General features: G+C 41.1%; 1 protein-coding gene across 9 annotated transcripts in view; it reads left to right on the top strand.

The window, feature by feature from the left end:
- parp4 (poly (ADP-ribose) polymerase family, member 4) overlaps window positions 1-25766 on the top strand; it is a 46220-nt gene that overhangs the window by 7881 nt on the left and 12573 nt on the right. For 3 of the 9 annotated variants that reach the window (XM_047814666.1, XM_027164270.2, XM_047814661.1), the window contains exons 4-23: window positions 14440-14536; window positions 20314-20392; window positions 20523-20615; window positions 20735-20893; window positions 21162-21299; window positions 21396-21554; window positions 21690-21841; window positions 22023-22154; window positions 22243-22341; window positions 22501-22684; window positions 22768-22915; window positions 23066-23208; window positions 23441-23572; window positions 23680-23766; window positions 23894-24058; window positions 24542-24585; window positions 24667-24745; window positions 24881-25018; window positions 25110-25305; window positions 25549-25619. In XM_047814666.1, the coding sequence (XP_047670622.1) occupies window positions 14440-14536; window positions 20314-20392; window positions 20523-20615; window positions 20735-20893; window positions 21162-21299; window positions 21396-21554; window positions 21690-21841; window positions 22023-22154; window positions 22243-22341; window positions 22501-22684; window positions 22768-22915; window positions 23066-23208; window positions 23441-23572; window positions 23680-23766; window positions 23894-24058; window positions 24542-24585; window positions 24667-24745; window positions 24881-25018; window positions 25110-25305; window positions 25549-25619 (2495 nt within the window). Of the gene's footprint in view, window positions 1-43; window positions 182-272; window positions 469-712; window positions 784-1095; window positions 1284-1749; window positions 1850-1942; window positions 2114-2265; window positions 2347-2443; window positions 2525-2777; window positions 2874-3171; window positions 3274-3911; window positions 3990-4358; window positions 5802-6156; window positions 6260-6937; window positions 7071-7159; window positions 7833-11173; window positions 11274-11688; window positions 11820-13689; window positions 13789-13930; window positions 14118-14439; window positions 14537-20313; window positions 20393-20522; window positions 20616-20734; window positions 20894-21161; window positions 21300-21395; window positions 21555-21689; window positions 21842-22022; window positions 22155-22242; window positions 22342-22500; window positions 22685-22767; window positions 22916-23065; window positions 23209-23440; window positions 23573-23679; window positions 23767-23893; window positions 24059-24541; window positions 24586-24666; window positions 24746-24880; window positions 25019-25109; window positions 25306-25548; window positions 25620-25766 lie in introns of those variants that run through there. The other 6 variants (XM_047814658.1, XM_047814660.1, XM_047814662.1 and 3 more) reach the window with 5 other exon arrangements.

Genomic DNA, 25766 nt, shown 5'->3' with positions numbered 1-25766 from the left:
ATTAGAGTGATATAGAGGTGAATTTGTCCGGTCTTTCTCACAGAGGACGGATTGTAAGGCCGTAGTGAGCACATTACCAGAACAGACACTCAGCACCGATGGATTCCGGCTCAGCTTTACGCTGTTACAGATCCATATGCCCAGAATGTGGGTGGAGAAACATCCAGAGAAGGACACTGAGGTGAAATAAGATTCGTCCTTTGTTTATTCTCACTAACAAAAATGTCCACACTGATTTTTAAAACCTGACACTGAGTGATTTACTTGTGCAGGCCTGCATGTTGGTGTTTTATCCACACTTTGAGTCCAGTGGATTGTCTGTGTCTGGCGTGAGTGATGTGATCATTGTACTGGATACGTCAGAGTCCATGCGAGGAGATGCCATGCAGAACGCACGCAGGATTGCTCTGAAGGTGCTCAACTCACTGGACCGTTCATTAAGAGTCAATGTCATCTCATTTGGTTCTGGTTAGTGCTCTCTGAAACAGTCATCACGTTTCTTAGTGGTAACATTCCAATGAAGTTAATAAATATATATATATAATATACTTTTGTACAGTTTATTAATGATTTTTGCATGTTTTAATCATAAATATGATCATGTATATGATTTTTATTAGATCCTCATATTAGATGCTTTATAAAATGAACCATAATGCTCATGGTTGCGAAATTATATATTTTTTGCAATATTCCTTCTGTTGTTGACTAGATTACAAGGAGGCTTTCCCTTCACCGAATTTGCTAGAGGACGTATTTGAAGAAGCCAAGAATTTCATTATGGTGAGTATTTACAGTCAAAGACAAGATTCCCACCTGCATTTACAGTGCAATAAAATTAGCATTTGCAGTATTTCCTGCACTGTAAATTAATACTAATTAGTAATAGTAAATTGTAATAATAAAATACTAATAAACTTTGAAGATCATTTGCATTTAAAAACTTCTTAGAAATAGTATATGTCCATTTGTATGCTCTGGGTTTAGGCATTTTACAGGACCCAAGTGAAAACACTTCAAAGTGTATTAGTATTTTATTATTACAATTTACTATTACTAATTAGTACTAATTATTATTATTAATTTTACTATTAGTCCTCGACTGCTGTTGGTGGCAGCACTGAGCTTTGGAGACCCCTGCGCACCCTGAATCTGCTGCCTCCTTCACGTGGTGTGAGAAACGTGTTGCTTATCTCTGATGGACATGTGCAGAACCAGCCTCAAACCCTGCAGCTGGTGCGAGACAACGTCCGACACACACGTCTCTTCACCTGCGGCCTCAAGTAAGCACTCATCAGTTTTCTAAATGCAGAAATGTATCTTTAAACCTAAACAGTTGCCCAAGGAGTATGTACAGAAGCTTATTTCTTAACTCAACAGTTTTGACTAGGTTGATATAAGAAAGATTCTTATTTCGCTTTATATGGCACCTTTCTCTCACTCATGACTGATTGCCATTAAATATGTAAGAAGAAAATAAAAGAGAAGAAAAAGAGAAAAGTTGAGGATATGTGCGAACATATTTCAGAAAAGACTTAAAGTAGCAGACAAATATGCTGTTGGTTACATTTTAAATCCATGGATTGATTGTTGTGATTATAAGTAAATCTATACTAGAAGTCATATGCTTAGGTCTTTGAGAACCTTTCATAATCGAATCACATTTTCAGCAACGCCGTAAACTAGCAAATGATGCCCAGTAATACACTTTAGGTCTGTTTCTTCTAATCTGCTCATGTTTTTGTGTAGCCTGACAGCTAATCGTTACATGCTGAGAGCTCTGGCTCAGGCAGGTGGAGGAACTTATGAGTTTTTTGACACCAAGACAAAGTACAACTGGGCTGAAAAGGTGAGCTTCACTCCATGGACTTGAAATGAACCTTGAGGTTAACGGTGTATATGTGTAACATGTGGGTGAGACATCGCTGTTTGGCTGTTGTAGGTGAATTCTCAGGTGAGGTGCATGGTATCACCAGGCTGTAGCTCTGTGGCAGTTAAGTGGCGGCAGTTCAACCCTACAGCTCCCTCTCCTGTTCAGGCTCCCTCACAGCTCCATGCTCTCTTCAGTGAACGTCACACTTTGGTCTATGGCTTTGTCCCACACTGCACTCAGGTATTTCACCATCACCTCTTTGATTTATTTCTTTTTTGCACTTTACCAAATGCACATCATGTTATTCCTTGTGCTCTCAATCATTAAACCATTAAAGCCGTTTGTCGTTTATTTGTTCCTGAGACTCAGCTTGAGAGTTTTTATTGGTTTAGGCTACACTGTTTGGTGATCTGAGTGGGCAGGAAATTGAGACCATGGTTTCTACTACAGAATTACAGAAGACAAAAGGAACAGTAAGATATTGTTGTATTATATAAAAAGTGTGATAATAGTTAATACAAATCCTTATTTAACGTGATAAATGATGGTTTTTATTTTTCTCCCTTCTAGTTCCTTCACAAGCTAACGGCAAGAGCAATCATCAGAGACTATGAGGATGGCAGCCTTGGCACTAGTGAGGCAGAACATGAGGTTTGCATTGTAGATGGATGTTTATTGAATACCTTTAAGCAGTTCTTATGGTATAAAGCCTAATTTGGTACAGTATGTGTTCTGGAGTATGTGGTAATGTAATATAAGATACAGAGTCTTCCAATTTAAGCCTCTTACCTGTGGAGGAAATGTGTCCAGTTATTGCATAAAGACCCAGTTAAGGCTGCTCTTCCTGTCCTGTGTCTGAAACTAAATGATGGTCTAATAAACAGTTTTCTCTTATCTTTTTCAGGGGAAGAAAGCAGAACTAAAGTCCTACATCATTGAGCTCAGTAAGGAGTTCTCCATCCTGTCCCAGTTTACCAGCTTCGTTGCTGTTGAAGAGAGAGTAAGATTTCAAAACACATTTAAATACATTTAAATTACATTTCTGCCATTTAGAAGACACCTTTTTAAAGAGTGACTTATGTTTTATTTCAGTTTATATAATTGAGCAATTGATAAGTTAAGGGCCTTGCTCAGGGGCCCAGCTGTGGCAGTTTGGAGGACATGGGATTCAAACTCATGACCTTCCCGATCAGTAGTTCGACACCTTAACCGCAAGGCTACCGCATCCCTTGTATAGACACTTGTTCTGTGGCATGACGCATAACTGTAGTGCTTTGTATCTCCTTATTTCTGTGTAGGATAAGGAAAAGCCTGACTCCGGCTTTACTGACGTGCCTAAGATAATTGCAGAGGAAGATGTGGATATTCTCCCTTACATGGGATGGAGAGAACACAGACAGGTATCTATCTTTTGTTTATGGGATTTACTGACAATACAGTTTATTTATAATGTGTTTTAATAACCTCAAATACTTATAATAAAATAATAGAAAAATAAACATGAAAACACATAGACAGAAAATCTTATATGGCAAATCGGAGGTGACACAGAAGGGACAAGAAGCTGCTAAAAGTGAAGAGGACACTAAATAAACAGTATCATATACCGCAATTTATCTTTTGAATTTATCTCTGTACTGCAGTAGGATAAACAGATTTGGTCTGAAATCATACTTTGTGTATTTGTAATGTGTAAAACCAGTGTGGTGTACAATTCCCAATCTAGATTTGCCTTCAGATAAAATGGTACTCGCTTTCTGCGTAAGAAAACAGCATCAGTTTTGTCATTCATCCATTTTCACCCTGTCTGTTGAAACCAAAAACATAAACTAGCCATAAAACATCTTATCCTTACAGCGTATATCAGCCACGAAGGCAAGAAATAAACAGAGATTGAGATTCCTTGATTATAATCGAGATAAGGTCATGTAATAGTTAAATAATCGGTTTAAATAGTTCAATAGTTCGTTACATAGCTAGCTCAGAACATTTCTGTTTATTTCTGCTTATTAAGTGCTGTGTTCTGCTTATTTTTCAGAGGAGTCAGGAGTCAGAATCACCCGACATTATCGATGCCTCTGAACTTTATGTTGGGTCCTGCAAACTATCTGTACCGGTAAGAAGGAAGGATGGATAAGCTTAATGTTGGGAAGTTAGAAAGACAATGAAAAAGAGCAGACTAGCTGATTTTTAGCTTAAACATTAGCAGTGATTTTAAACACAAAAGTGAGAGCTTTCTGTGCAGAAGTCCAGTGTCTTATCTACTGAGTTACCACTGTTTTCATTATGCCTATTCGTATATACTGTATGCCTGTTACATCCAGAAATATTGGCACACTTTGAAGGAATAATCAAGAAAGTAATTCTTATGCACAATCATTTAGTGTTGGTATTTATTATTTAACCAAGGATGCACATTAAACATTTATGAGTGTATTTAACAAAGTTGTCATTTGTCTGAACTATTTGTGTCTTTTTTCCTCAGTGTGACACTTATGACTCAGAAGAATTTTGTGACGCCGATGAATTTTATCCTGAGGTTGATTATAGTGATGTGGACACATATGATGATTGCTTAGGATTTGGATTTTTTGATGCACCTGTAATGGAAGATGTCCAACCCACTCCTGAGTCTCAGACACTTCATGCAGACATTACATGCACAGCTTCTATTGAGCCAGAAGGATCTCTTCCGTCAGATTCCGTCTATTCCCTTTCAGAATCCGTGACTGTTTCTGACGGACACGTCCCCTTGGCCTATCACTCTGCATTAAGTGTAAATACATCTGCAGGTCTCATGCTTGCAGCAAACTTAGTTTCAGCTCCTGATACTGTTGATTCTCACCTCGTTGCCTCAGCTATTCCTGTTGCACTTAATCTTAGTACTAGAAGCAATGATTCCTATCAGTCTTCAGAAGTTTGTTTCTTTCCACCCATTAATGATTTTGCAATGCTGCGTTCTCTTTCTCCTCCTCCTGCTCCTAAAGATAGATTTAAATTAAAATCAGCTTCTTACGGTCATAAACATGACACACCCTCTCAATTTCTTTCAACTCCTTCTGGTCCTTTTAGATTGTCTGCTCGTCGTTCAAATATGGCTGGCTTTGGACTTTCTCGTTCTCGTTCTGATGTTAGTTCTGAAGACTCTCCTTCTCCTGGTGTATACGGTTCTTCAGATTATATTAAAACCACTTTCGGAGTCCCTCCACCTCCCCATCTCGGTCTTGCTCGTTGTCGAGCCTCTAATTCTCTTCCTTCCCCACCTCTTCCTGGTATTATTGCTTGTTTTGAAGCTTCTGCTCCTCCTCCTCCTCCTGGGGTTATTGCTGATTTCGCAGCCTCTGCTCCTTCTCATTCTGGTGTTATTACTCATTTTGCACAATCTGATTCTCTTCCTCCTCCTCCTCCTGGTGTTATTGCTGGTTTTGGAGCCCCTGCTCCTTCTGGTGTTATTGCTAGTTTTAGAGCCCCTGCTCCTCCTCTTCCTGGTGTTATTGCTGGGTTTGGAGCCCCTGCTCCTCCTCCTCCTCAAGGTGTTATTGGTGGGTTTGGAGCCCCTCCTCCTCCTCCTCCTGGTGTTATTGATGGGTTTGAAGCCCCTGCTCTTTCTGGTGTTATTGCTGGTTTTGGAGCCCGTGATCCTCCTCCTCCTCCTCCTGGTGTTCTTTCTGGTTTTAGAGCCCACGTGTCTTCTGTCCAGTATGATCTCTTTGATCAACCTCTACACACTGAGACAGATGGTGAGGTCAGTGAAAGTCAGAGAAAACAAAAATTACATTTAGTGAGGAGCCACCACCTTAATGAGGTTCAAAGCACTCTTCATCTTGATGACAAGCTGCCACGCAGCTTCAGAAAAAGCTGCTTAAGAAGACGATACAGACGACCTGACGGGATCAACTGGGATGAGCTGTTTAACCTTCAACACCAGGTACATATACACCTCTATACATACATACAATCTGCCACAAGTACAATGAAATAAATTCAGGAAAGTGACATCAGAATTCATTTACTATTATTATTTTTAACCTTAAACTATAAACATAGGAAAAAGTCAAATCTAACACATAAGGATATTGTTAATATATTTATTTTAGAGCATATTTTTATTCACCACAATAACAGGTTCAGCCAATAAATGTTTCTGAATTTAAGGCAATGTGCATGAAGTCAACCTAGTTGTGAGCATTTAGCTGATTAAACCTACAGTAGCTAAATTTGACCTAAAATATCCAGTATTACACATACATTTTGTGTTTAAATCGTGCTTTGTCTTGACACAGGATGGTTATTGGGAATGTTCTGGGACACTAAATAGATTCCTGGGCCTGGATGTGGACTTCTTTGCCAACGTCTTCCTGAAAGAGAAAGGCATCTGTTCTTTGGGTAAGCAGAAACTCTGTGAAAACAGAAACTGATTTGCAAGTAACATAACTAGATCAAGCCACGCTATTATAGCCATGCTATAGCAATATATTGGCATATGTACAAATATGTGACCAGTTAAAGCAGCATCTGTTTAAGGTATTGACAGTAATAGTGGTGGGAGAGCATTGTCTAGTACATCAACAACAACATCCAAAATCTCCAAAAGTTTTCAGTTGAGTTGCGATCTGCTACCTTTTGTAACCCACAAAACATCCAACGAGCTCATGTTATGTGGATGCAGACACCTATCTTCATGGGAGTTTTATCCTCCATGATGACACAGAAGTGTTTCATCATAGCATAAAAGTGATCAGTCTGAATAACTGTTATCAGGTGATCAGTCTGAATAACTATTGTACTGATTTGCAGTGAACTTTTCAAAGGCATTTGGTGTCAATACAATGCCAGCACACTCAATATCTTCACAGAATAAGAGCTAGTGATTTAATGTGTTCCCTTTTTTTAGCTCAAATTATGACCCATAGTGTGACTGCTGACAAAATGTTTCAGTTAAACCATCATCGCTCATCATCAGTTCTTTGTGCTGTAGTTATTCTGGTATGCTAATATTTATGACTCATTCTGTTCTGAAGGGAACACTTGACATATTAAATCCTGTGGGTCGCTGTGTTTCAGGTGAAAAGGCTCATGCTGTCATCCTGAAGATGGTAGCCACACTGCTGGTGCTGCAGTTGATCCGAGTGAAGAAGATGGCTGACGGGGAGCTGTTACAGTCTCTCTTCCGCCTCACTGACCACCCCGAGCCCAGGCATGAGTCCCTTCAATCTGCATTTTTTTAATTTTACTGATATGTAAGGCATTTTGGTCATGTTCTGTTATAATGTATGTGTCCTGTAGGCCAGCCTGCTGGGCAGCACTGAAGAAGGCAGTGGAGTGGGTGTGCTGGGCAGAAAGACAGTACCCATGTGTGTACAGCAGGCTAGAGTTCGGCTGGGACTGGGAGTCGAGCACACGCCAGCTGCTGGGACTGGACCCTCTGCCTCCATTCTCACCTCTGATCCCTGTGCTCCAGAGAAGTACACATCTGAAAGTCATGTAGGCATGTGAAGGCCATTTAATTCAGTTCACTTCAGTTTTATTTGTATAGCGCTTTTAACAGTGGACATTGTCTCAAAGCAGCTTTACAGAAGATAAGAAATACAGTACAAAACGTTTATTATACAAAGATCAATATTATACAAATGTCCAAGATTAATATTAGACTCATATATAAATGTTTTTGTATTTATCCCCATATTTGCGTTAAGTGTTAAGACTTACAACTTAATTCTGTTATCTTTAGATAATTTAGCAGTGCTTTGTATACTCTATTTTGACACGGGCATTTTGTCAAATGTTCTAGAGGAAAGGTGTGTTTAAAGATGTTTACACATGAAAGAAGAGCAGTGAGTGTTGTCATGTGCTTGATGTTCAAAGGAAGAGAAATCATTGTCAGTGCTTCTCTGTGTATCACCAGTTTCTTATATTCTATTTCTGTTTCCTGCAATAAACAAGTTGGATGTTCATTTAAGGTTGTCTACATACTTTCGTTTCTTGCCAATTACGTAATTCAACTTCAGAGTGTCTGATTTTTAATCAATGAATCTGGATTCTCGGAAATTAGCACTTTCTGCCTTTAACTGAACTCCTGGGAATTGAACTGAAACCAGGTTTTATTATCAGAAGAAAAAAACAGAGCTTTATTTTTGGTCATAGAGAAAAGAACCCTTGTTGGTAGAGGATGTGTGATGTTACAGAGCTGTTTTTTTCTACAAAGGTCTTCGGAAATCTCGGTCAAGAAAACTGGATCATGGCTGGACAATGATCCAAAACGTGTATCCAAATCCAATCAGAAATATTTCAGTGACACGAGACAGTATTATAAAAATAGTATTATAAAGTGGAATTATAATTATGGAATGCTCATCTTTACAGGATGATGGGGATGAAGAAACCGTTTCTGTTGCCTCAGAGAGGCCTACAGAGGTAATGTTAATATTGTGTGTCTACACATCAAGCAATCTACACATTCACAATCTACACTCCCCGAAGGAAGGTCCATCAACTTCTGGTGCACAGATAAACACAGTTCAGTGATTTACATAAATGCCACAGTTTAATTCTGAAGAATTTTAGAACTACATTATTTAACTCTAATCTACTGTATTTTCAGTTGCCAGTTAAATAGTTATATAGACTTCTTCTGATTAAAACTATAGAAAAAAGCAGCAAAGAACTAGTACTGTATACTTGGATCGCCAGATCCTAAAGGCAGATCTGGAAATCGAGATTCTGAAACAGAAGGTAAATGTGCTGAGTGTATGGTAACAGGTGAATTCTGGGAAGTATTAAAACTATTTATATTGTTTTTTTGTTAATAAAGAACACCATATAAATTGCTGTGATTTTGTGTATTTTCTTTTTTTTTTTCTTTCTTTTTTTTGTGGTGGTGGATATCATGATTAATTAGCCTTACTAGTATGTTCTGCACCCCCGATGTTATACAAAAACTACCATTTGTAGAGAAAGAAACGTAAGGCAACGCAAAGAATCCGCTCGGATCTAAGAGCATGGCCGGGATGGCTGATGTTTCTGATGTCAGGATGGATGAGATTATGGATGTATCTTATTGACTGTAAAGAAAAACGGTACAGCTCAAATAAAAATGCATAGGGATATGACAAAAAAAATCCACTCTGGGCCTCAAAATCCTCTCCTGATGTAAATGAAACTCCCTATGAATTATTACAGAATCTTCATGAACAGGATCGTCCAAAAAAGGACATTTCATTCCATTTGATGCTCTCTGCGTAAGTGAAATGTGTGCAATGAATGAGATGTTTAAACATCGCTTCCTCGTTAAAAAAGGGGAGGAGACCGAAAGAAACTCTGGGTTTAACATACAGTACATCCCATTCTGAAACGGAAAACCCAGACTTTCCCTCATTTCAGGGTTAACATACTCAGAGTTTTCACTTAACGTCCTTTCTGAAACAGAGCCCTGGAGTGACATACAGGCCAAATTCACTATATGTGTAAGGAAACTCAATAGTAACTTGGGATGAAGATTATTTTTAGCCTATTATGCATAGATTCTGCGATATGGCATTTCATAATCGTTGCCGATACTGTACTGGGGTATGAAAAGCATTCCAGCTAAAATCTCAGCTCTGAAGCATGATAGATGCACATTAATTATACCAAAATGATAGTTTTGACCCCCCCTTTTCACATAGTGAAAATTTAAAAAGATCAGACAACGTAAATTTTTTGGTCAAAAAAATGCTCAAAATGAATCTGCTATGTTAGCGATTAAAATATTACTTATCTAGTTAAAATTAGCTTGTTTACTTGCTTGTTACATAGTGCACTGTAACTAACACGCCAAAGCCGTTTCCCATGCATTGTTTTATTTGGGACGACATGGCATAATGTTAACTTAACATTAACGGCCACAATTAGCATATTGTTTAGCTGTGCATTTACAAATGAGCACTGTGCTACGTCCGAACTGACCTCACTGTATTTTTTGTATAATCAATTTCTTTTTAAGTGTCTTAATAAAATTTAAAACCTTTTTTAATTACTTGTTTTTATTGTTGTGATTATTTTTTTATGATAGTTTTACTAACTAGTTTTAGTTTCTTTATGTAAAGCACTTTGAATTACCATTGTGTATGAAATGTGCTACAGTATAAATAAACTTGCCTTGCAGTGTCATAGACTAGATAAAATGACTACAATAATAATGATAGAAGCAAAGTTTTTCACTGTGGGGACATATCTTTATAAGTACAATTTAACTATTATTTGTGTCCCCCCCTTCAAAAATTGCTCATGAGAAATTTTATATTTATTGTCCCCCCCTACTCTTAAATGAAATTTACGCCCATGATGACCGCTGACGAACACTTCACTGGTGAATTGGGCATATTCTTATACTGTATGACCACAGTAGATTACATCTTAGGAATTCTTACTTCATTTCTTAAAGCAATAACATCAATGAGGATTTTAGAAAATCTGTAAGGTTCTCCAGATTTCCAAACAATTTAGAACTTTGTTTAATTTTCATTTCTGTAAATATTGTTCTATATCATGAATACTGTATGTGCTTCTATGTGAAGGTCACAGTGTTCAGCATAGACAGCTTTAAACATATTTAAAATACAATAACTTTTATTATACAAAAACAGAAATCCATGTGACGTATAAAGTTCCTGACAGTCTTTGGCTTTTTGACCTTTGCCCTAGTTTGATAATCTGTATAAACTCGTTAAACACTCACACTCATCACCCACAGAGATAAGACACTGATGTAGAAACAAGAATAGAAATAATATCTTGTTCTCTTTAATATCTATCTTGATCAGTCTGTTTTTAGGTGAGCTTTCAACATGGAAAAATCACAGTTCTGCATTCAACACAAGCTAAAATAAACAGAGGTCACTCATCTGTAAAAAAAAATAATAATAATAATAATAAAAAAATATTAAAGTGCTTCTGTATAACGTTTCTCATATATATAGCCTAATGGTTAGAGAGTCTGACTTGTAACCCGAAGGTTGCGGGTTCGAGTCTTGGGCCGGCCACGACTGAGGTGCCCTTGAGCAAGGCACCGAATCCCCCCCAACTACTCCCCAGCGCCGCAGTATAAATGGCTGCCCACTGCTCCGGGTGTGTGTTCACGGTGTGTGTGCACTTTGGATGGGTTAAATGCAGAGAACGAATTCTGAGTATGGTCACCGCACTTAGCCGTATGTCACTTCACTATTAACTACTACTAGAGGGATAGTGATGCTGCAGTTTCAAGAGAAAGTGCTATAATAAATCCCACCGTTAGATGGCAGCAGATGAACTGTGATTGGTCCGCTCGGCTCCAGAGGCGTGGCTTGTAGGTCTTCCTGGAAGTTGTTACTTTTTTGACAGCACTGTATCATAATACACTTTATCGGCTTATTACGAATGTAAGGTAAGTCACAGCTTTATTGTATCGATATTACTGTATTTGGACTTGGACCGTTATTAATATTGTGAGATATCGACTACTTTTAGCTATAAAGTCTCTGTTATATTAGCTGTCGGTATCTTGAACGTAATCGTCCCCTGAAGTAAGATAATAGTGTTGTTTAGGGTCTAAACTGTAGAGTACAACATTACTGACACATTGTTAAGTGATTTTTTTTTTTTTTTTTTGGGTGTTGATATAATGGATCCCGTCCCAATCGCACACACACCCATTAACATAGTGTACTTAATTAGTGTCAGTAAGCGATTTGGCTCATGGTCATGATTTCTTTTCTTAAGTTGCTTTTGAACCTAAAATCCAGTGCTAGGACAAACATATCCTAAACATTAGATTTCTCTGACTATGTTTCTCTCTCTAGACAGAATGGCTATATTCAATGACTGCTCAGTGGTTCTGGACCTGAAAAATGTCCCATTTAAAGAGAAGAAGAAGTTGATGACTGCTATAGTTGATAATGGAGGAAACATATCGTATGTAGTGAACCAGAAGGTATGTGCTGTATTTCCTGATATCTAAAACATACAGCTGATATTTACTTTACATTTAGCAGACACCATTATGCAAAGTGACTTACAAATCATGCATTATACAAAGTGACTTTTATACACCTGAGCAATTGAGGGTTAAGGGCCTTGCTCAGGGGCCCAGCAGAGGCCGCTTGATGGACGTGGGAGTTGAACTCATGACCTTCCGATCAGCCGTCCAACGCCTTAAACACTAGGCTACCACATCACACCTGCAAAACAAACACACACGCATTTGTTAATATTTGTTAACATACTATAGCATTTTCTGTAATTTAACTTAAAAATTTCGATACGTACAGTATTTTCCGTACCATAAGGCGCACCGTATTATAAGGCGCATGCTAAAACATACGGTCTGCAAAAAAGGTAACAGAAGCAAAACAGTGAGTTTAGTTGAACTTTATTCTACTATTTAACAATACACACATTATTTTGTAATCAATCTTCTCATTAAAAAAATCCATTAAAGTCCTCATCTACTGTGTTTTCTTAACTTAGCGCAGTACATTTTCTTGCTTCCTCCACTTCCGAACCATAGATACATTGATGTTGAATACTTTCGCAGCTCTATTCCCATTTACTACCGTGTAACTGATAGCCTGTAGTTTGTATTGTGCCTCGTAAGCATCTGGTTTTTAGTGGCGGATGGCAAACCAACTTAAGGTGCATTTACCGCCACCTACTGGACTGGAGTGTGGAGCGCATAATGGTTAGGAAGAAACAAATTTTGTTTTGCAACATACCGGTAGTATACCTACCGGAGGCGTGGCGAAGGTAAGCGTACGTACTGTACGTATTACGTAATGTCCTCCGATTGGTTTATCGCTACCAGCGTACGTAGTGTATGTATTACGTCCCTGTGTCAGCGGGAAATGATCCGAAAGTCAATCAAGCGGAGCGCTTAAATAAATAAATAAATAAATAAATAAAAAATCAAGCGGAGCGCTTACCAAAGTCACACAACATTGTTACAGATTTTTGGAACTCAGTGCACACATAAGGCGCACAGCCAATTTTTGAGAAAATTTAAGGGTTTTAGGTTCGCCTTATAGTGCGAAAAATACTGTACTATTACATTTACAGCTTTTGACAGACGCCCTTATCCAGAGCGACGTACATAAGTGCTTAAATCTCTAACATTGATACATTAATGCTGGTTCACTAGGTTACATACTTAAGATACCATGAGTTTAAAACATTTGTTCAAAGTTACAATGAAAAAGTGTCAAAGGTTGTTTTTTTTTTTTTTTTTTTTTTTAATGCAAAAGATAAGGAAAGAAGTGCTAGTTGAAGTGTTTCCTGAATAAGTAGGTCTTCAATCGCCGCTTGAAAATAGCCAGTGACTCAGCTGTCCGGACCTCTAGGGGAAGTTCATTCCACCACCTTGGTGCCAGAACAGAGAAGAGTCTTGTAGTATACTTGCCTCTTACCCTGAGAGATGGTGGAACCAGTCGATCAGTGCTGGTAGATCGGAGGTTGCGGGGTGCAATGCGAGGAATAATGAGGGCTTTGAGGTAAGAGGGAGCTGGTCCATTTTTGGTTTTGTAGGCCAGCATCAGTGTTTTGAATCGGATGCGTGCAGCTACCGGAAGCAAGTGGAGGGATCGCAGCAGGGGGGTGGTATGCGAGAACTTTGGCAGGTTGAAAACAAGCCGGGCAGCTGCTTTTTGGATCATTTGCAGAGGACGGATTGCGTTCATAGGTAGACCTGCCAGCAGTGCATTGCAGTAATCCAGTCTAGAAATGACAAGAGACTGAACAGGTACCTGAGCAGCCTGTGTGGACAAAAATGGACGAATTCTAATGTTGTAGAGAAGAAACCGACATGAACGAGTCACATTAGCAACATGAGAGGAAAAGGACAGTTGATTGTCCATGGTTACCCCAAGGTTACTATTAGTTCACCAGTACCTACACTGCATATACGAAAGGTGTGTAGTTATGAGATTAAAGGATTTAAGAAACATTTCTTTTTGTCTGTGATTTTAAGAGAGATTTTAATTTTCTGATTGTTCCAAGTGTATGCCGTTACAAGTCAAGATCAGACCAATGCTTGGTATCTGTCCTATCTAGTGCACATTTATGGTTGCGGGCAGCCTGGAGAACATAAGCAGCAGCAGGTTGAGGAGTGTTCAGAAACACCAGACACCCGTGGTCGCTCGGCAGTATGTGTGGAGCTGCCTTGAGAAAGGACTGCTGTTACCTGTTCAAGAGCATGTCTTAAAGCCACAGAGCTCAGGAATCACACCCGAACAAGCTGGTATTACACTCTTTACAAGTTTTTTTTTTTTTTTTCAAAAGCTTGCTTTGTTGAGGTAAAAATTTGGTTATTTAAAAAGTAAAAAGGTCAGTGTTCAGAACAAAAAAAAAGCAGTTTGTAACTCAGTTTGTGACAGCTCAATCAGTGTTATTTGCAATGATCAGTTTTTTTGATATATGATTAATGTGACTAAAGAAGGGTGTGTGTTGAGTCACTGAGAGCTGTGTTGTAAACTATCTTGTGGTAAATTGCGAAACATTACACAGAACTGTGAATGGTCTTAATGATGAAGGTTTCAATACTTCTGTCTATGTCCCAACAGGGTTGAAGTCCATCTATCAGCCTTGGATTGAAACCAGGAGTATTTTTGAGAAACCCAAAACTCAGGTGAAGGATGGCACGTACCTGAGTCAGTTCAGGTGTGTAGATTTACAGTATTTCATTCAAGTTTACTTCCATTTTCAAAACTAATTCCAAAGTGTATTTGCAATTGAATTTTTTTCTGTGTGGATGAATAAATTGTTACCCAATTCAAATGAAAATGCAAATCATGTATTACACAAACATTTACACAAGCAATATCACTTCCTAATCGTTGCGTATGGAGGCTGACAACATCTAAATGTAACCTGTCAGGGAGTGGCGGGATACTAAGGGGCATGTTTGTATTTGGACGTGACTTCAGTCTTATAGAAATTTGTGCTGAACAGATTACTGTGCCGATACATTCGCATACTGATTTGTTGTTATGTGAATAAAGGACCGTCTTGATATATATTTTAATCTTGGGTTCAAGAATGAAAAACGTTGGGTTACTTAACGTAATCCCCGGTTCTTTGATAACAGAGTGAGGTGTTTCCCTAATGGAATCGCTTTGGGCGTGAACAACTACGGAAGCTCTTATGACACCACGTCTGTCTTTGACAGACAGGTCGACCTGCGACCAGACTCCGCCTTGCCTATATCAGCCAGGTCGACCCCTGTCTACGTCATTAACGAGATTTCTTCCCGTCCAAGTGCAAGGAGGGAAGTGCTGGTGAAACACCTCACTCTGTTATCAAAGAACCGGGGATTACGTTAAGTAACCCAACATTCTTTTTCTAACTTCGCTTGGTGTTTCACTATGGGAGATATAGACAGCTCCCGGATTGCACCCATATTACTGTTTCCAACAAACGGGTACAGCAGTACCAGCCCCCAGCACTGCGTGTGCTAAGGACGGTTTCGAAACGTCCAGCCTGTAGAATCGTACAAATGTATGCGGCGTTGCCCAACTCGCCGCCGAGCAAATGTCCAGAACGGAAACTCCTCTGAGTAAAGCCCACGATGTGGCCATACCCCTAGTGGAGTGGGCTCTCAAACCCGCAGGGGGCTGAAGACCCCTGCAACCATAAGCCACAGATATCGCCTCCACAATCCAGTGGGATAGCCGCTGTCGAGATAATGGCTTCCCTGTGTGAGGAGTAGCCCAAGACACAAACAGCTCGTCACAAGTTCTGAAACCAGCTGTCCTGTCCACATATGCCTGAATAGCCCGCACCGGGCATAATGCATTAAGTTTGTGCTCCTCCGGAGAAGAAAACGGTGGAGGATGAAAAGCCGCCAGTTCAGTAGACGGGCACCTATATGCCGACTCCAAAACCTTGGGCACAAACGCAGGGTTTGGATGAAAAGAAACTTTAGTGAGCCCTGGAGCAAACTGTAAGCAAGACGGGCTAACCGACAAAGCATGTAAATCACTCCCACGCTTGGCTGTCACCAAAGCCAGGAGCAGTGCCTTCTTGAGGGAGAGATACTTAAGACTCACCGCCTCTATCTGCTCAACGGGATGTTGAGACAAGGCTTCTAAGACGATGGGCAGATCCCATAAAGGAACCATCTGCCTAGACACCGGCCGTATGCGGCGCGCCCCCTTCATAAAACGACTTATTAAAGGGTGCTGGCCTGCCGACCTGTCACCAAAACCTACATGGCAGGCCGAAATCGCCGCCAGGTACACCTTAATAATAAGAAGCACCTTAAGAAGCATAATATATCCCTAACAGAGCACTGAAAAGGGATAATCATTCTCCGCCCACACCATTCTTCAAAAACACGCCATTTATTGCTATAAAGAGCGCGGGTAGAAGAGGCTCTCGCACTCTTAATAGTATGTATAACTGACGAGGGCAAGCCAGCCGCATTCAGATTCCACCTCTCACGGGCCAGGCCCAGAAGGCTAACATGTTCGGATGAGGATGGTAAATCCCCCCCACCCCCCATCCCCGCCTGAGACAGGAGGTCCCTCCGTGGGGGGAGCGGCCACGGCTGCCCCGACAATAGTTGGACTATCTCCGCCACCCAATTTGATGGAGCCGTGTCTGTCAGAATCAATGACAGACACTGCTCCCTCACTCTGGCTAAAGTGCGGGAGACTAAGCTCAGAGGGGGAAATGCATACAGAAGCACGTCCGGCCACCGATGGGCCAAAGCATCCACACCCAATGGTGCATTTTGTCCACCAGGGAGAAATACAGCTAGGGCAATGAGCATATTCTTGCGAGGCGAAGAGATCGATGGCAGCCTGACCGTACCTCTGCCATACCTGGCTCACCACCTGAGGATGGAGTTTCCACTCCCCGTAAAGGGGATTTCCCCTGGACAGTAAATCTGCCCCTCTGTTCAAGATCCCCGGAACGTGAGTTGCCCGGAGGGACAGAAGCCGTGTGTCGCTCCACATGATCAGCTTCGTCGCCAACCGATGCAGCTGAAGGGAGTTTGTGCCCCCCTGACGGTTGATGTAAGCAACCACTGTGGTGTTGTCCGTTTTCACTAAAACAAGCTGACCTCTGAGAAAACTCAGAAAATGCTTCAGTGCCAGCCACACTGCCAATAGCTCCAAATAGTTTATATGTTCGTGCATCAGCTGTGGTGGCCACGCGCCGTTCACAGTTCTGCCCATTAGGGTTGCTCCCCAACCCTTTAAGGATGCGTCCGTTGTCATAGTTACTCTCGATGACACCGTCCCTAAGGGAATCCTCGATCTGAGTTTCACAGGGCCTTTCCAGTGTCTGAGCGCTTCGACGCACGCATGATTGACTCTCACCGGTCGGCTGAGATGCCGGCGAGAGCACAGACACAAGCGCGCGATCCAGCGCTGAAAATCCCTCATTTTGAGTAGCCCCAAATGCACTACCACGATCACTGAAGCCATAAGCCCCAGCATTCATAAGCACAGCCTGTACGGGACTACTCGTCCCCTCTGAAAACCAGCGAGACATTGTGTGAAAGACGCTATTCTGTCTTCCGTCAATGTGACTTGATACGAAAGGGAGTCCAAATTGAGCCACAAATACTCCGTCTGTTGAGAGGGCACCAGCCGGCTCTTTATCATGTTTATCCTGAAACCCAGGTCTCTGAGGTGATTCAGGACAATCTCTGCGTCTTTTATGGCTTGCTCCCTTGACGACGAGCATATCAGATAATCGTCTATGTAAGACAATATCCTTATGCCCTTGTCCCTCAACGGGAACAGGGCTGCCTCCACACATTTGGTAAAAACCCTCGGAGCTAACGACAGCCTGAACGGTATAGTTTGAAATTCGTATGCTGTGCCCCGGTATGCAAACCTGAGGAATTTCCTGTGAGAGGGATAAATATCTATGTGGAAGTATGCATCCGCCAGCTGGCTATGCGAGTCGAGAGAAGGCCCCCGTACACTTCCGCCCCGCCATCATTGCGCAGTGATGACGTCATCACATGCGCCGTGCGGGCTCCCGCTGAAGGGGAAGCGAGCACTGCCCCCAGCGGTGGGACTGGGGGAGCACATTTCATGTCTTTGCATTTTTCGGGTTTTTTTAAACATATTGCCTTTGGCTGTTTGCCTGGCTGCGATAGTGCAACATTTATTTTCATGTGTCTCGAACCCGGGGAGCATATCGCCCTCAGCCCGTGGCTTGGCTGCGATAATGCATGCTTTATTATGAATTCCCCTGTGTGTGTGAGTGCTTGGTGACACCGCACATGTCTCTGACCTCCCTCTCTTCGTTGAACTGGAGGAGAGCAAACATAATGAGCCCTTATCAAACTCGGAACAGAAGGGCTGAACTCCCGCCTTCTTCTCTTCGCCGGCGGAGAGAGAAGGACCGGGGAAAACTTGCGCGTCAGGTCGCACGCTTTTTCTTCCTTTCTTCGGGGTGGGGCGGACGGTTCCTAGCCGCCGTGGCCGCAAAAGAATTTCCCCAAGGTCCGGAGCCATCAGGACGCGGTCGCTGACCGACCTGTCCGCTGTGAGCAGGTCTCACAGCTCTCGTGGTCATCGGTCTCCCTCTCGATGCTGCGGCTGCTGCGAAGCCCTGCCGCCTCGGCTGAGGGGGTAGTCGCGCCGCCTGCTTGCGTGGCAAACAGATGTGAAAAGCCTCACCCTCCTGTTTTCTGAGGGTGCTGGTTTCTCTCATTTTCTCGAGAGCAGGCCCGAATAAGCCCTTAGTCGGGTCGTAAGGGGCATCCATCACCTCCGCTTTCTGAGCATCGCCCAGGCCTGACAGGTTTAACCACAGCGCTCTCTCACCTGACACGGCTAGGCCCATTACGTGGCCACAGCCCTGAACCGCGCCGCGTGAGGAGCGCAAAATCAGGTCGTTCACAACACAGATTTCGTCCCAGAGTGCCGGGTTCGGTACACCTGAGTCCAACTGCCGCCCCATCTCCTCCAAAATCTCCGCTTGATATGCTGACAGCAAAGTCACAGCATTCAGCGAACTTACGGACTGCCCCGCGTATTTGTACATCCTCTGAAATGTCGCAGCGGTCAAACGGTCTGTCTTACTCTGCAGGGAAAACTGCGATGAGGAGGAAACAGATTGCAGATTCGGATGGAGGTGGTACGCCACCAAAGGCTTCACTGCTGGGGGTCCGGCCAACCCCAGCTCCTCCATCCCTTGAATCTCCAACATCGAGTGTCCCTTGGTGAGGAGCTTACTCTTAAAAGGGCTAGACCAATATAGAGACATTTCCGTCATGCAGGCACGGCAGGCAAGAGCTGTCTCACTGCCGAGTGGGTTGGCGGCAGCCTTTTCCCATCGTAAAAGTCTCTCACGGCACCTTTGGCAGCTTTGGCGGCTGGCCAGGCTAGGCCCAGCTTCGCCGCGGCTCGTTTGCACACTTCGTGCAGGCTGCTGTCAGCAAGGGGAGCCGAATCGGTCGTGCTAGGTGGTCTAGACTGTTGGACTGGGAAGGGGGAATTGTCCTCCTCCTCTTCGTCGTCCATGCCCATATCGAGGAGGTCAGAGTTAGCAGATAAATAAATAAATAAAATAGACAGATAAATAAATAAAAGGAACAGATAAATCACCGTCTCACGAGATGGATCACAAGCAGAACCATTCAAATTTAATGTCCTTTTTTTAAATTAAAAGCAAAATTATTACCTAACAATAATTTATTTTGCTTTGTTAAACAATAAATATTTATGTGAAGGTCAGAGATCATATTATTATTACTTAAGAACCAATAGTTATATTTTGGTAGGAAAAAATCCCGACTTTGGCAGGAAGGAATTAGTGTTAAGTCTATAATGAATTGAAATTATCCTGAACTATTAGTTCCTCAGGAGAAGTTTGACTCGACTATAACTTGCTATATTATTTACATTTATATTTCCTGTTCAGTGTCACCCAAATGAGGATGGGTTTCCTTCTGAATTTGGTTCCTCTTCTTCTCATCATCTCAGGAAGTTTTTCCTCAGCTCCTGTTTGCTCATTAGGGTTAGATGTTGGAGATAAATAGTAATTTAATTTTAAACTTTACAATTTTATTTCTTTCTTTCTTTAAAGCTGCTTCGAGACAATGTCAGTTGTTAAAAGTGCTATACAAATAAATTGAATTGAATTGTATATATTAACTACTCTGGTAAGTTGTCTATCTGAGTTAAGTATATTAGAAACAGACGTGATGTTTAGCACATGTTCCTTTGTGATCTTTGACTCTCTAAAATGTGATAGAGGGATTGTAAAGTAAAAGAAAATGCAAAGATTATTATTATCATTTGCTTTAAGTCTCACTTTATGTATTAACATATAGAAAAAGCAATTTGTAAAATACAATTAGCAGATATTTCCATAAAAGGCAATGGATTTTAACTGAATCTATGCTATGCTATATATAATCTATGCTAATCTATTTCTATTGTACTGTATTTATCATTCCTATTTTGCAGATTACACAAGGAAAATGATCGTGATATTCCAGAATTTCCTTCAGATTTCCACGTTGCCAAGTACTCCATTTTGTTCAAGGTGACTTTCCTGCTGCTGTTCATTTAGCATAGAAATGCAATTCAAGTGTACAGAATGTTTAAGAACAGTTGATAAGCATGCAGAAGTTTGCATTCATGTGTTAATCTGTGTGTGTGTTTTGGATATTCAGCTCAACACATGGTCAGTTCTGGAGCTTCAGAGTGCCAAAAGCCAAGCAGGACAGCAATATCGTGTTGTGAAGTCCATCATGCACGAGATAGAGGTGCAGATATTTGAATCTAAGAGAATCTAGCTGTACCCTATAACCTGACATATACACTATAATATACTTTTTACAGTGTGTTGGTTGTCACCATGGTGTCTTCTGCTCTATTATTACAGAAGAGTGTGGTGTGGGATAAGCCGGTGCACAGCTGTAGCTCTGAGGATGCTGTGGATGCGTATCTGACGCTGAACAAGGAGCTGCAGGTCCAAGGCTTCACTCAGACACAAACACTTCCCCCATGGGCTGAAAATCTGACCTCTCACAGCCTCCAGCAGGTCAGTCTCACACTGCACTTCTAAATTGTTTTTATTCTAGAGGTCATATACTGCATACATGCTATGTGGGTAAAAGTTATTAAAAAAAGTATCACATCTATATTTTAAAAAGCTAAAATATATTTGTAATTGTATTAATCCTTTGTAATTAATACATACTGACAGTTTGGAGAGTTATCTATCCCACAGTTCTTATGATTTATTTAAGCTGTGTGTATGTATTTAGTTTGTATCTAATGTAACGAATCTCAAACTGTCTGATTTTAAGCTTCTGTTGGAGGAAAGGCTTAACTGCAGCACAGTCTCACAGGAAGTAGGCGGCTTTGTGGAACTCATCTGGACAGAAACCCTCGGTTCACTTAGCAGTATCCTGACTGTCCCTGTTACCAGCATCAGTCTCAATGATGTGAGACACTAAGACTGATAGTATATCTATATGAAACTATACCTGCACTGTAACCGATGTGTGTGTGTATGTAACTGGTGACATGTGTTGCTACAGGTGAGCAGGGTGGAAGGATTACTGCTGCAGGTACAGAAAACACAGTGTGAGGATGAAGTCAATGGTCTTCTGGAGGAAGTCAACACGCTGCTCCCTCTTAGGATAATAGTGCAAGGCTCAAAAAACAAGCTGGTGTCAAAAAAACTAGACGTCTGTCAGGTAACATCTGTACAAATATTTACTGGAAGTCAATAGTGTAAGCGATAAAAGAACACAAAGCTTTGTACCTGCTGTTAAAATGTAGTCAATTCTCATAGAAATGTAAACTTTGATGTATCTGCATTACCTCCCCAGCTTATCAGAGATATTCTGAACATGATGGAGGTGACATTGGGAAACCCCTATCTATCCTCTCTGGGGAAATATCGTTCTCTGAGGTGCAGTATTGAGCAGGTGCCATCTCAAAGCCCAGAGTTTCTGTCTGTCTGCCAGCTTCTGCAGGACAGGTGTGTACAATGTAAATATGATGTACACGTAATATACATAATATTTACACATTGATTGCCAAAAACGGTTACACAATTCTAGGTTTCTGTCACCAAACCTAAGTTTAACAAAATATGCATTTTGTATATTTATTGTATGTCCTTACATCTACATTGTGTACATCTTTTAATAATTCTACAGGCCAGCTGAGATTCAGCAGATACTGCGTGTGAGTAGAGGAGCAGAGCTTCATATGTTTAGAAATGAACTCGGCAACATTAAGTCTCTCCTTCATTCCACTGCTTCCAACAGCCTGGTAGGAATCCTGTCTCGGTGAGAGTCCCTTGTGTTTTTTATACACCCATGCACAACGAACACACACTACCTCAAAGCAGTTCTGAGTTTCGGTTGTTTTTTCCAGAGGTCTGTTGCTGCCCAGGGTTGGAGTAGAGCAGCATGGGATTGAAAGAACAGATATTGGGAATCTAGGAAGTGGCATCTACTTCAGTGACTCATTAAAGTGAGTGTTTTCTCATGTTTGTACCTGAAATTGTACAAATTAGTGTGTGTGAAGTGTATTTTCAGCTGTAGTACTCTACTATACTGCAATGTCACATATATTCTCACTTCACCATGATGCACAGAGGTTTTTAATGCCAGTGTCTGCTTTGCGTTCTAGCACCTCAGTCAGGTATTCCAAACCCAGTGTGACGGATGGTTCTCGACTCCTGCTGGTGTGTGAGGTGGCTCTGGGTCAATGTAAAGACCTGCACAAAAGGGATTTCACTTTGACCTCTGCCCCTGAAGGCTACAACAGCGTGCACGGAGTTCGCCGTAAACAAAAGACACACTCTGATTTTGAGGTACGACTTGTGTGTAAAATGAGTTGTCTAGGCAGGAAAGATTTTAGAGTTTGTTTTGACTTTGCATTCTCTGTGTGTTACAGGATGATGAATATGTGGTGTATAACACAGACCAGATCAGGCTGAAATATGTAGTACGGTATGTTCTACCTGAAGATGAAGTGAAGGACTTTCAGCCTGATGTTGACATGACTCTAGCACCTCTACCTTTGGCTTCATCCTCACACTTCTGTGCGTATTTCATTAACACTAATCAATAGACATTACATTATGTATAATTGTTTTAACTACAGTCTTATTTGTATAATTACAGATCTTTCTTGTATGATGTTGTGCATATGTAATGTTCTGTAAGTGGATGTGTTGTTTTTAAACCTCTAGTGAACACTGATGATGGTGAGGGTTTAGGAGTGATTAAGAACTCTCTGGAGGGGGTCACCGCTGGGTTATTGGACAGTAACGGTCAGACGCTCCCCCTGCAGGCAGTACATGTGAGATGTAAGCTAATGGACCTTCTCTCTCAGGTAAAGTATTACACTGATGGTAATTAATCTTTAGCTTATTTTAAAGAAACACATCCTTGGAATATATTTTGCAGGAAGTACTCATGAATTGATTGCATTGATTGCTACATAAACCTATAAACCATGTTCTTGGATATAGAATAACGATTTCTATTGAATGCTGTATTACATAATACTCATATCAAATATTCACGATATCTAATTTTTTTTGTTTTTCTTATTTTCTAAACAGGTTGTCATTTTCCAGACATATAAAAATAACAGCAATGTTCCTATAGAGGCAAAGTATGTCTTCCCTCTAGAAGAGACCGCTGCAGTGTGTGGATTTGAAGCCTTCATTAATGGAAGGCATGTTATTGGAAAGGTGCTTTTGTTTTATTTTTTGCCACAATATTCCAGTAAAAACATTTTATTCTTCGCTTCTTCATCTTTTGCCTAAAGTTTGCCCCTCTTTATCTCTCATTCTTGTAGGTGAAGGAGAAGGAGCAGGCACGTAAAGAATACAAGCAGGCTATAGAGAAAGGCCATGGAGCCTACCTGATGGACCAGGATGCACCTGTGCGTTTCTCTTTTTACTGTATATTCATAGCACACTACAAGATTCATTGAGCATGGACTCTCCATGTGTTAGTCTTATTTACTTACTCCTGTGCATAAAGTGCTGTTATGTCTGTGTGTGCTGCAGGATGTGTTCACCATCAGTGTGGGAAACTTGCCCCCTGGAGCCACAGTGCTGATCAAAGTGACCTTCATCACTGAGCTGGTTGTGAGAGCAGGCACCATCGTCTTCTCCCTGCCAGGCAGTGTAGCTCCATGGCAGCAAAGCTCAGCAATGAACCAGAGAACTCAGGTTGTTACCATTTAAATACATTTTTTCTTTTACTAAATCAATTACATAATGCTATACAGAAAACGGGGGGCGCGGTGGCTTAGTGGTTAGCACGTTTGCCTCACCTCCGCCTTGTGTGTGTGGAGTTTGCATGTTCTCCCCATGCCTCGGGGGTTTCCTCCGGGTACTCCAGATTCCTCCCCCGGTCCAAAGACATGCATGGTAGGTTGATTAGCATCTCTGGAAAATTGTCTGTATTGTGTGAGTGTGTGAGTGAATGAGAGTGTGTGCCCTGCGATGGGTTGGCACTCCGTCCAAGGTTTATCCTGCCTTGATGCCCGATGACGCCTGAGATAGGCACAGGCTCCCCGTGACCTGAGAAGTTTGGATAAGCGGTAGAAAATGAATGAATGAATTAATATACAGAAAAGTCATTCTCTTTAAATCATTTAAATTGCTTTTGTCTAAGCCAAGCCTCATGATTAGAGAATGTTTTTGTTGCAGACGACCGTTGAAAAGATCTGTGTGAACGAGCTTCCGCCAAAAGGGTAAGAACCGGATCTGTAGTGGACAATTGTATAGCATTTGATTTACTTTGTCTGTTTATGAATATTTCGTTGTTCTTCTAGAGAGTTCTCTCTGTCCATGTCTATCGAGATGCCCTATGAGATCATGAACCTAGAGTCGTCTCATCGAATCAAAATAAAGGTGCGTCTTTTATTTGTTTGTTCCTTAAGCAGGAATGTACATATAATGCTTACAGTTAAATATTATTGAAAAGTGTGTAGTGTCATGTATCTATTAGAGTGATATAGAGGTGAATTTGTCCGGTCTTTCTCACAGAGGACGGATTGTAAGGCCGTAGTGAGCACATTACCAGAACAGACACTCAGCACCGATGGATTCCGGCTCAGCTTTACGCTGTTACAGATCCATATGCCCAGAATGTGGGTGGAGAAACATCCAGAGAAGGACACTGAGGTGAAATAAGATTCGTCCTTTGTTTATTCTCACTAACAAAAACGTCCACACTGATTTTTAAAACCTGACACTGAGTGGTTTACTTGTGCAGGCCTGCATGTTGGTGTTTTATCCACACTTTGAGTCCAGTGGATTGTCTGTGTCTGGCGTGAGTGATGTGATCATTGTACTGGATACGTCAGAGTCCATGCGAGGAGATGCCATGCAGAACGCACGCAGGATTGCTCTGAAGGTGCTCAACTCACTGGACCGTTCATTAAGAGTCAATGTCATCTCATTTGGTTCTGGTTAGTGCTCTCTGAAACAGTCATCACGTTTCTTAGTGGTAACATTCCAATGAAGTTAATATATATATATATATATGTACTTTTGTACAGTTCATTAATGATTTTTGCATGTTTTAATCATGAATATGATCATGTATATAATTTTTATTAGATGCTCATATTAGATGCTTTATAAGATGAACCATAATGCTCATGGTTGAGAAATTATATATTTTTTGCAATATTCCTTCTGTTGTTGACTAGATTACAAGGAGGCTTTCCCTTCACCGAATTTGCTAGAGGACGTATTTGAAGAAGCCAAGAATTTCATTATGGTGAGTATTTGCAGTCAAAGACAAGATTCCCACCTGCATCTACAGTGCAATAAAATTAGCATTTGCAGTATTTCCTGCACTGTAACTTAATACTAATTAGTAATAGTAAATTGTAATAATAAAATACTAATAAACTTTAAAGATCAT

The sequence above is a fragment of the Tachysurus fulvidraco genome, chromosome 6, assembly GCF_022655615.1.
Source record: "Tachysurus fulvidraco isolate hzauxx_2018 chromosome 6, HZAU_PFXX_2.0, whole genome shotgun sequence".
Taxonomy (NCBI): domain Eukaryota; kingdom Metazoa; phylum Chordata; class Actinopteri; order Siluriformes; family Bagridae; genus Tachysurus; species Tachysurus fulvidraco.
This window is presented reverse-complemented; position numbering and strand designations above follow the sequence as displayed.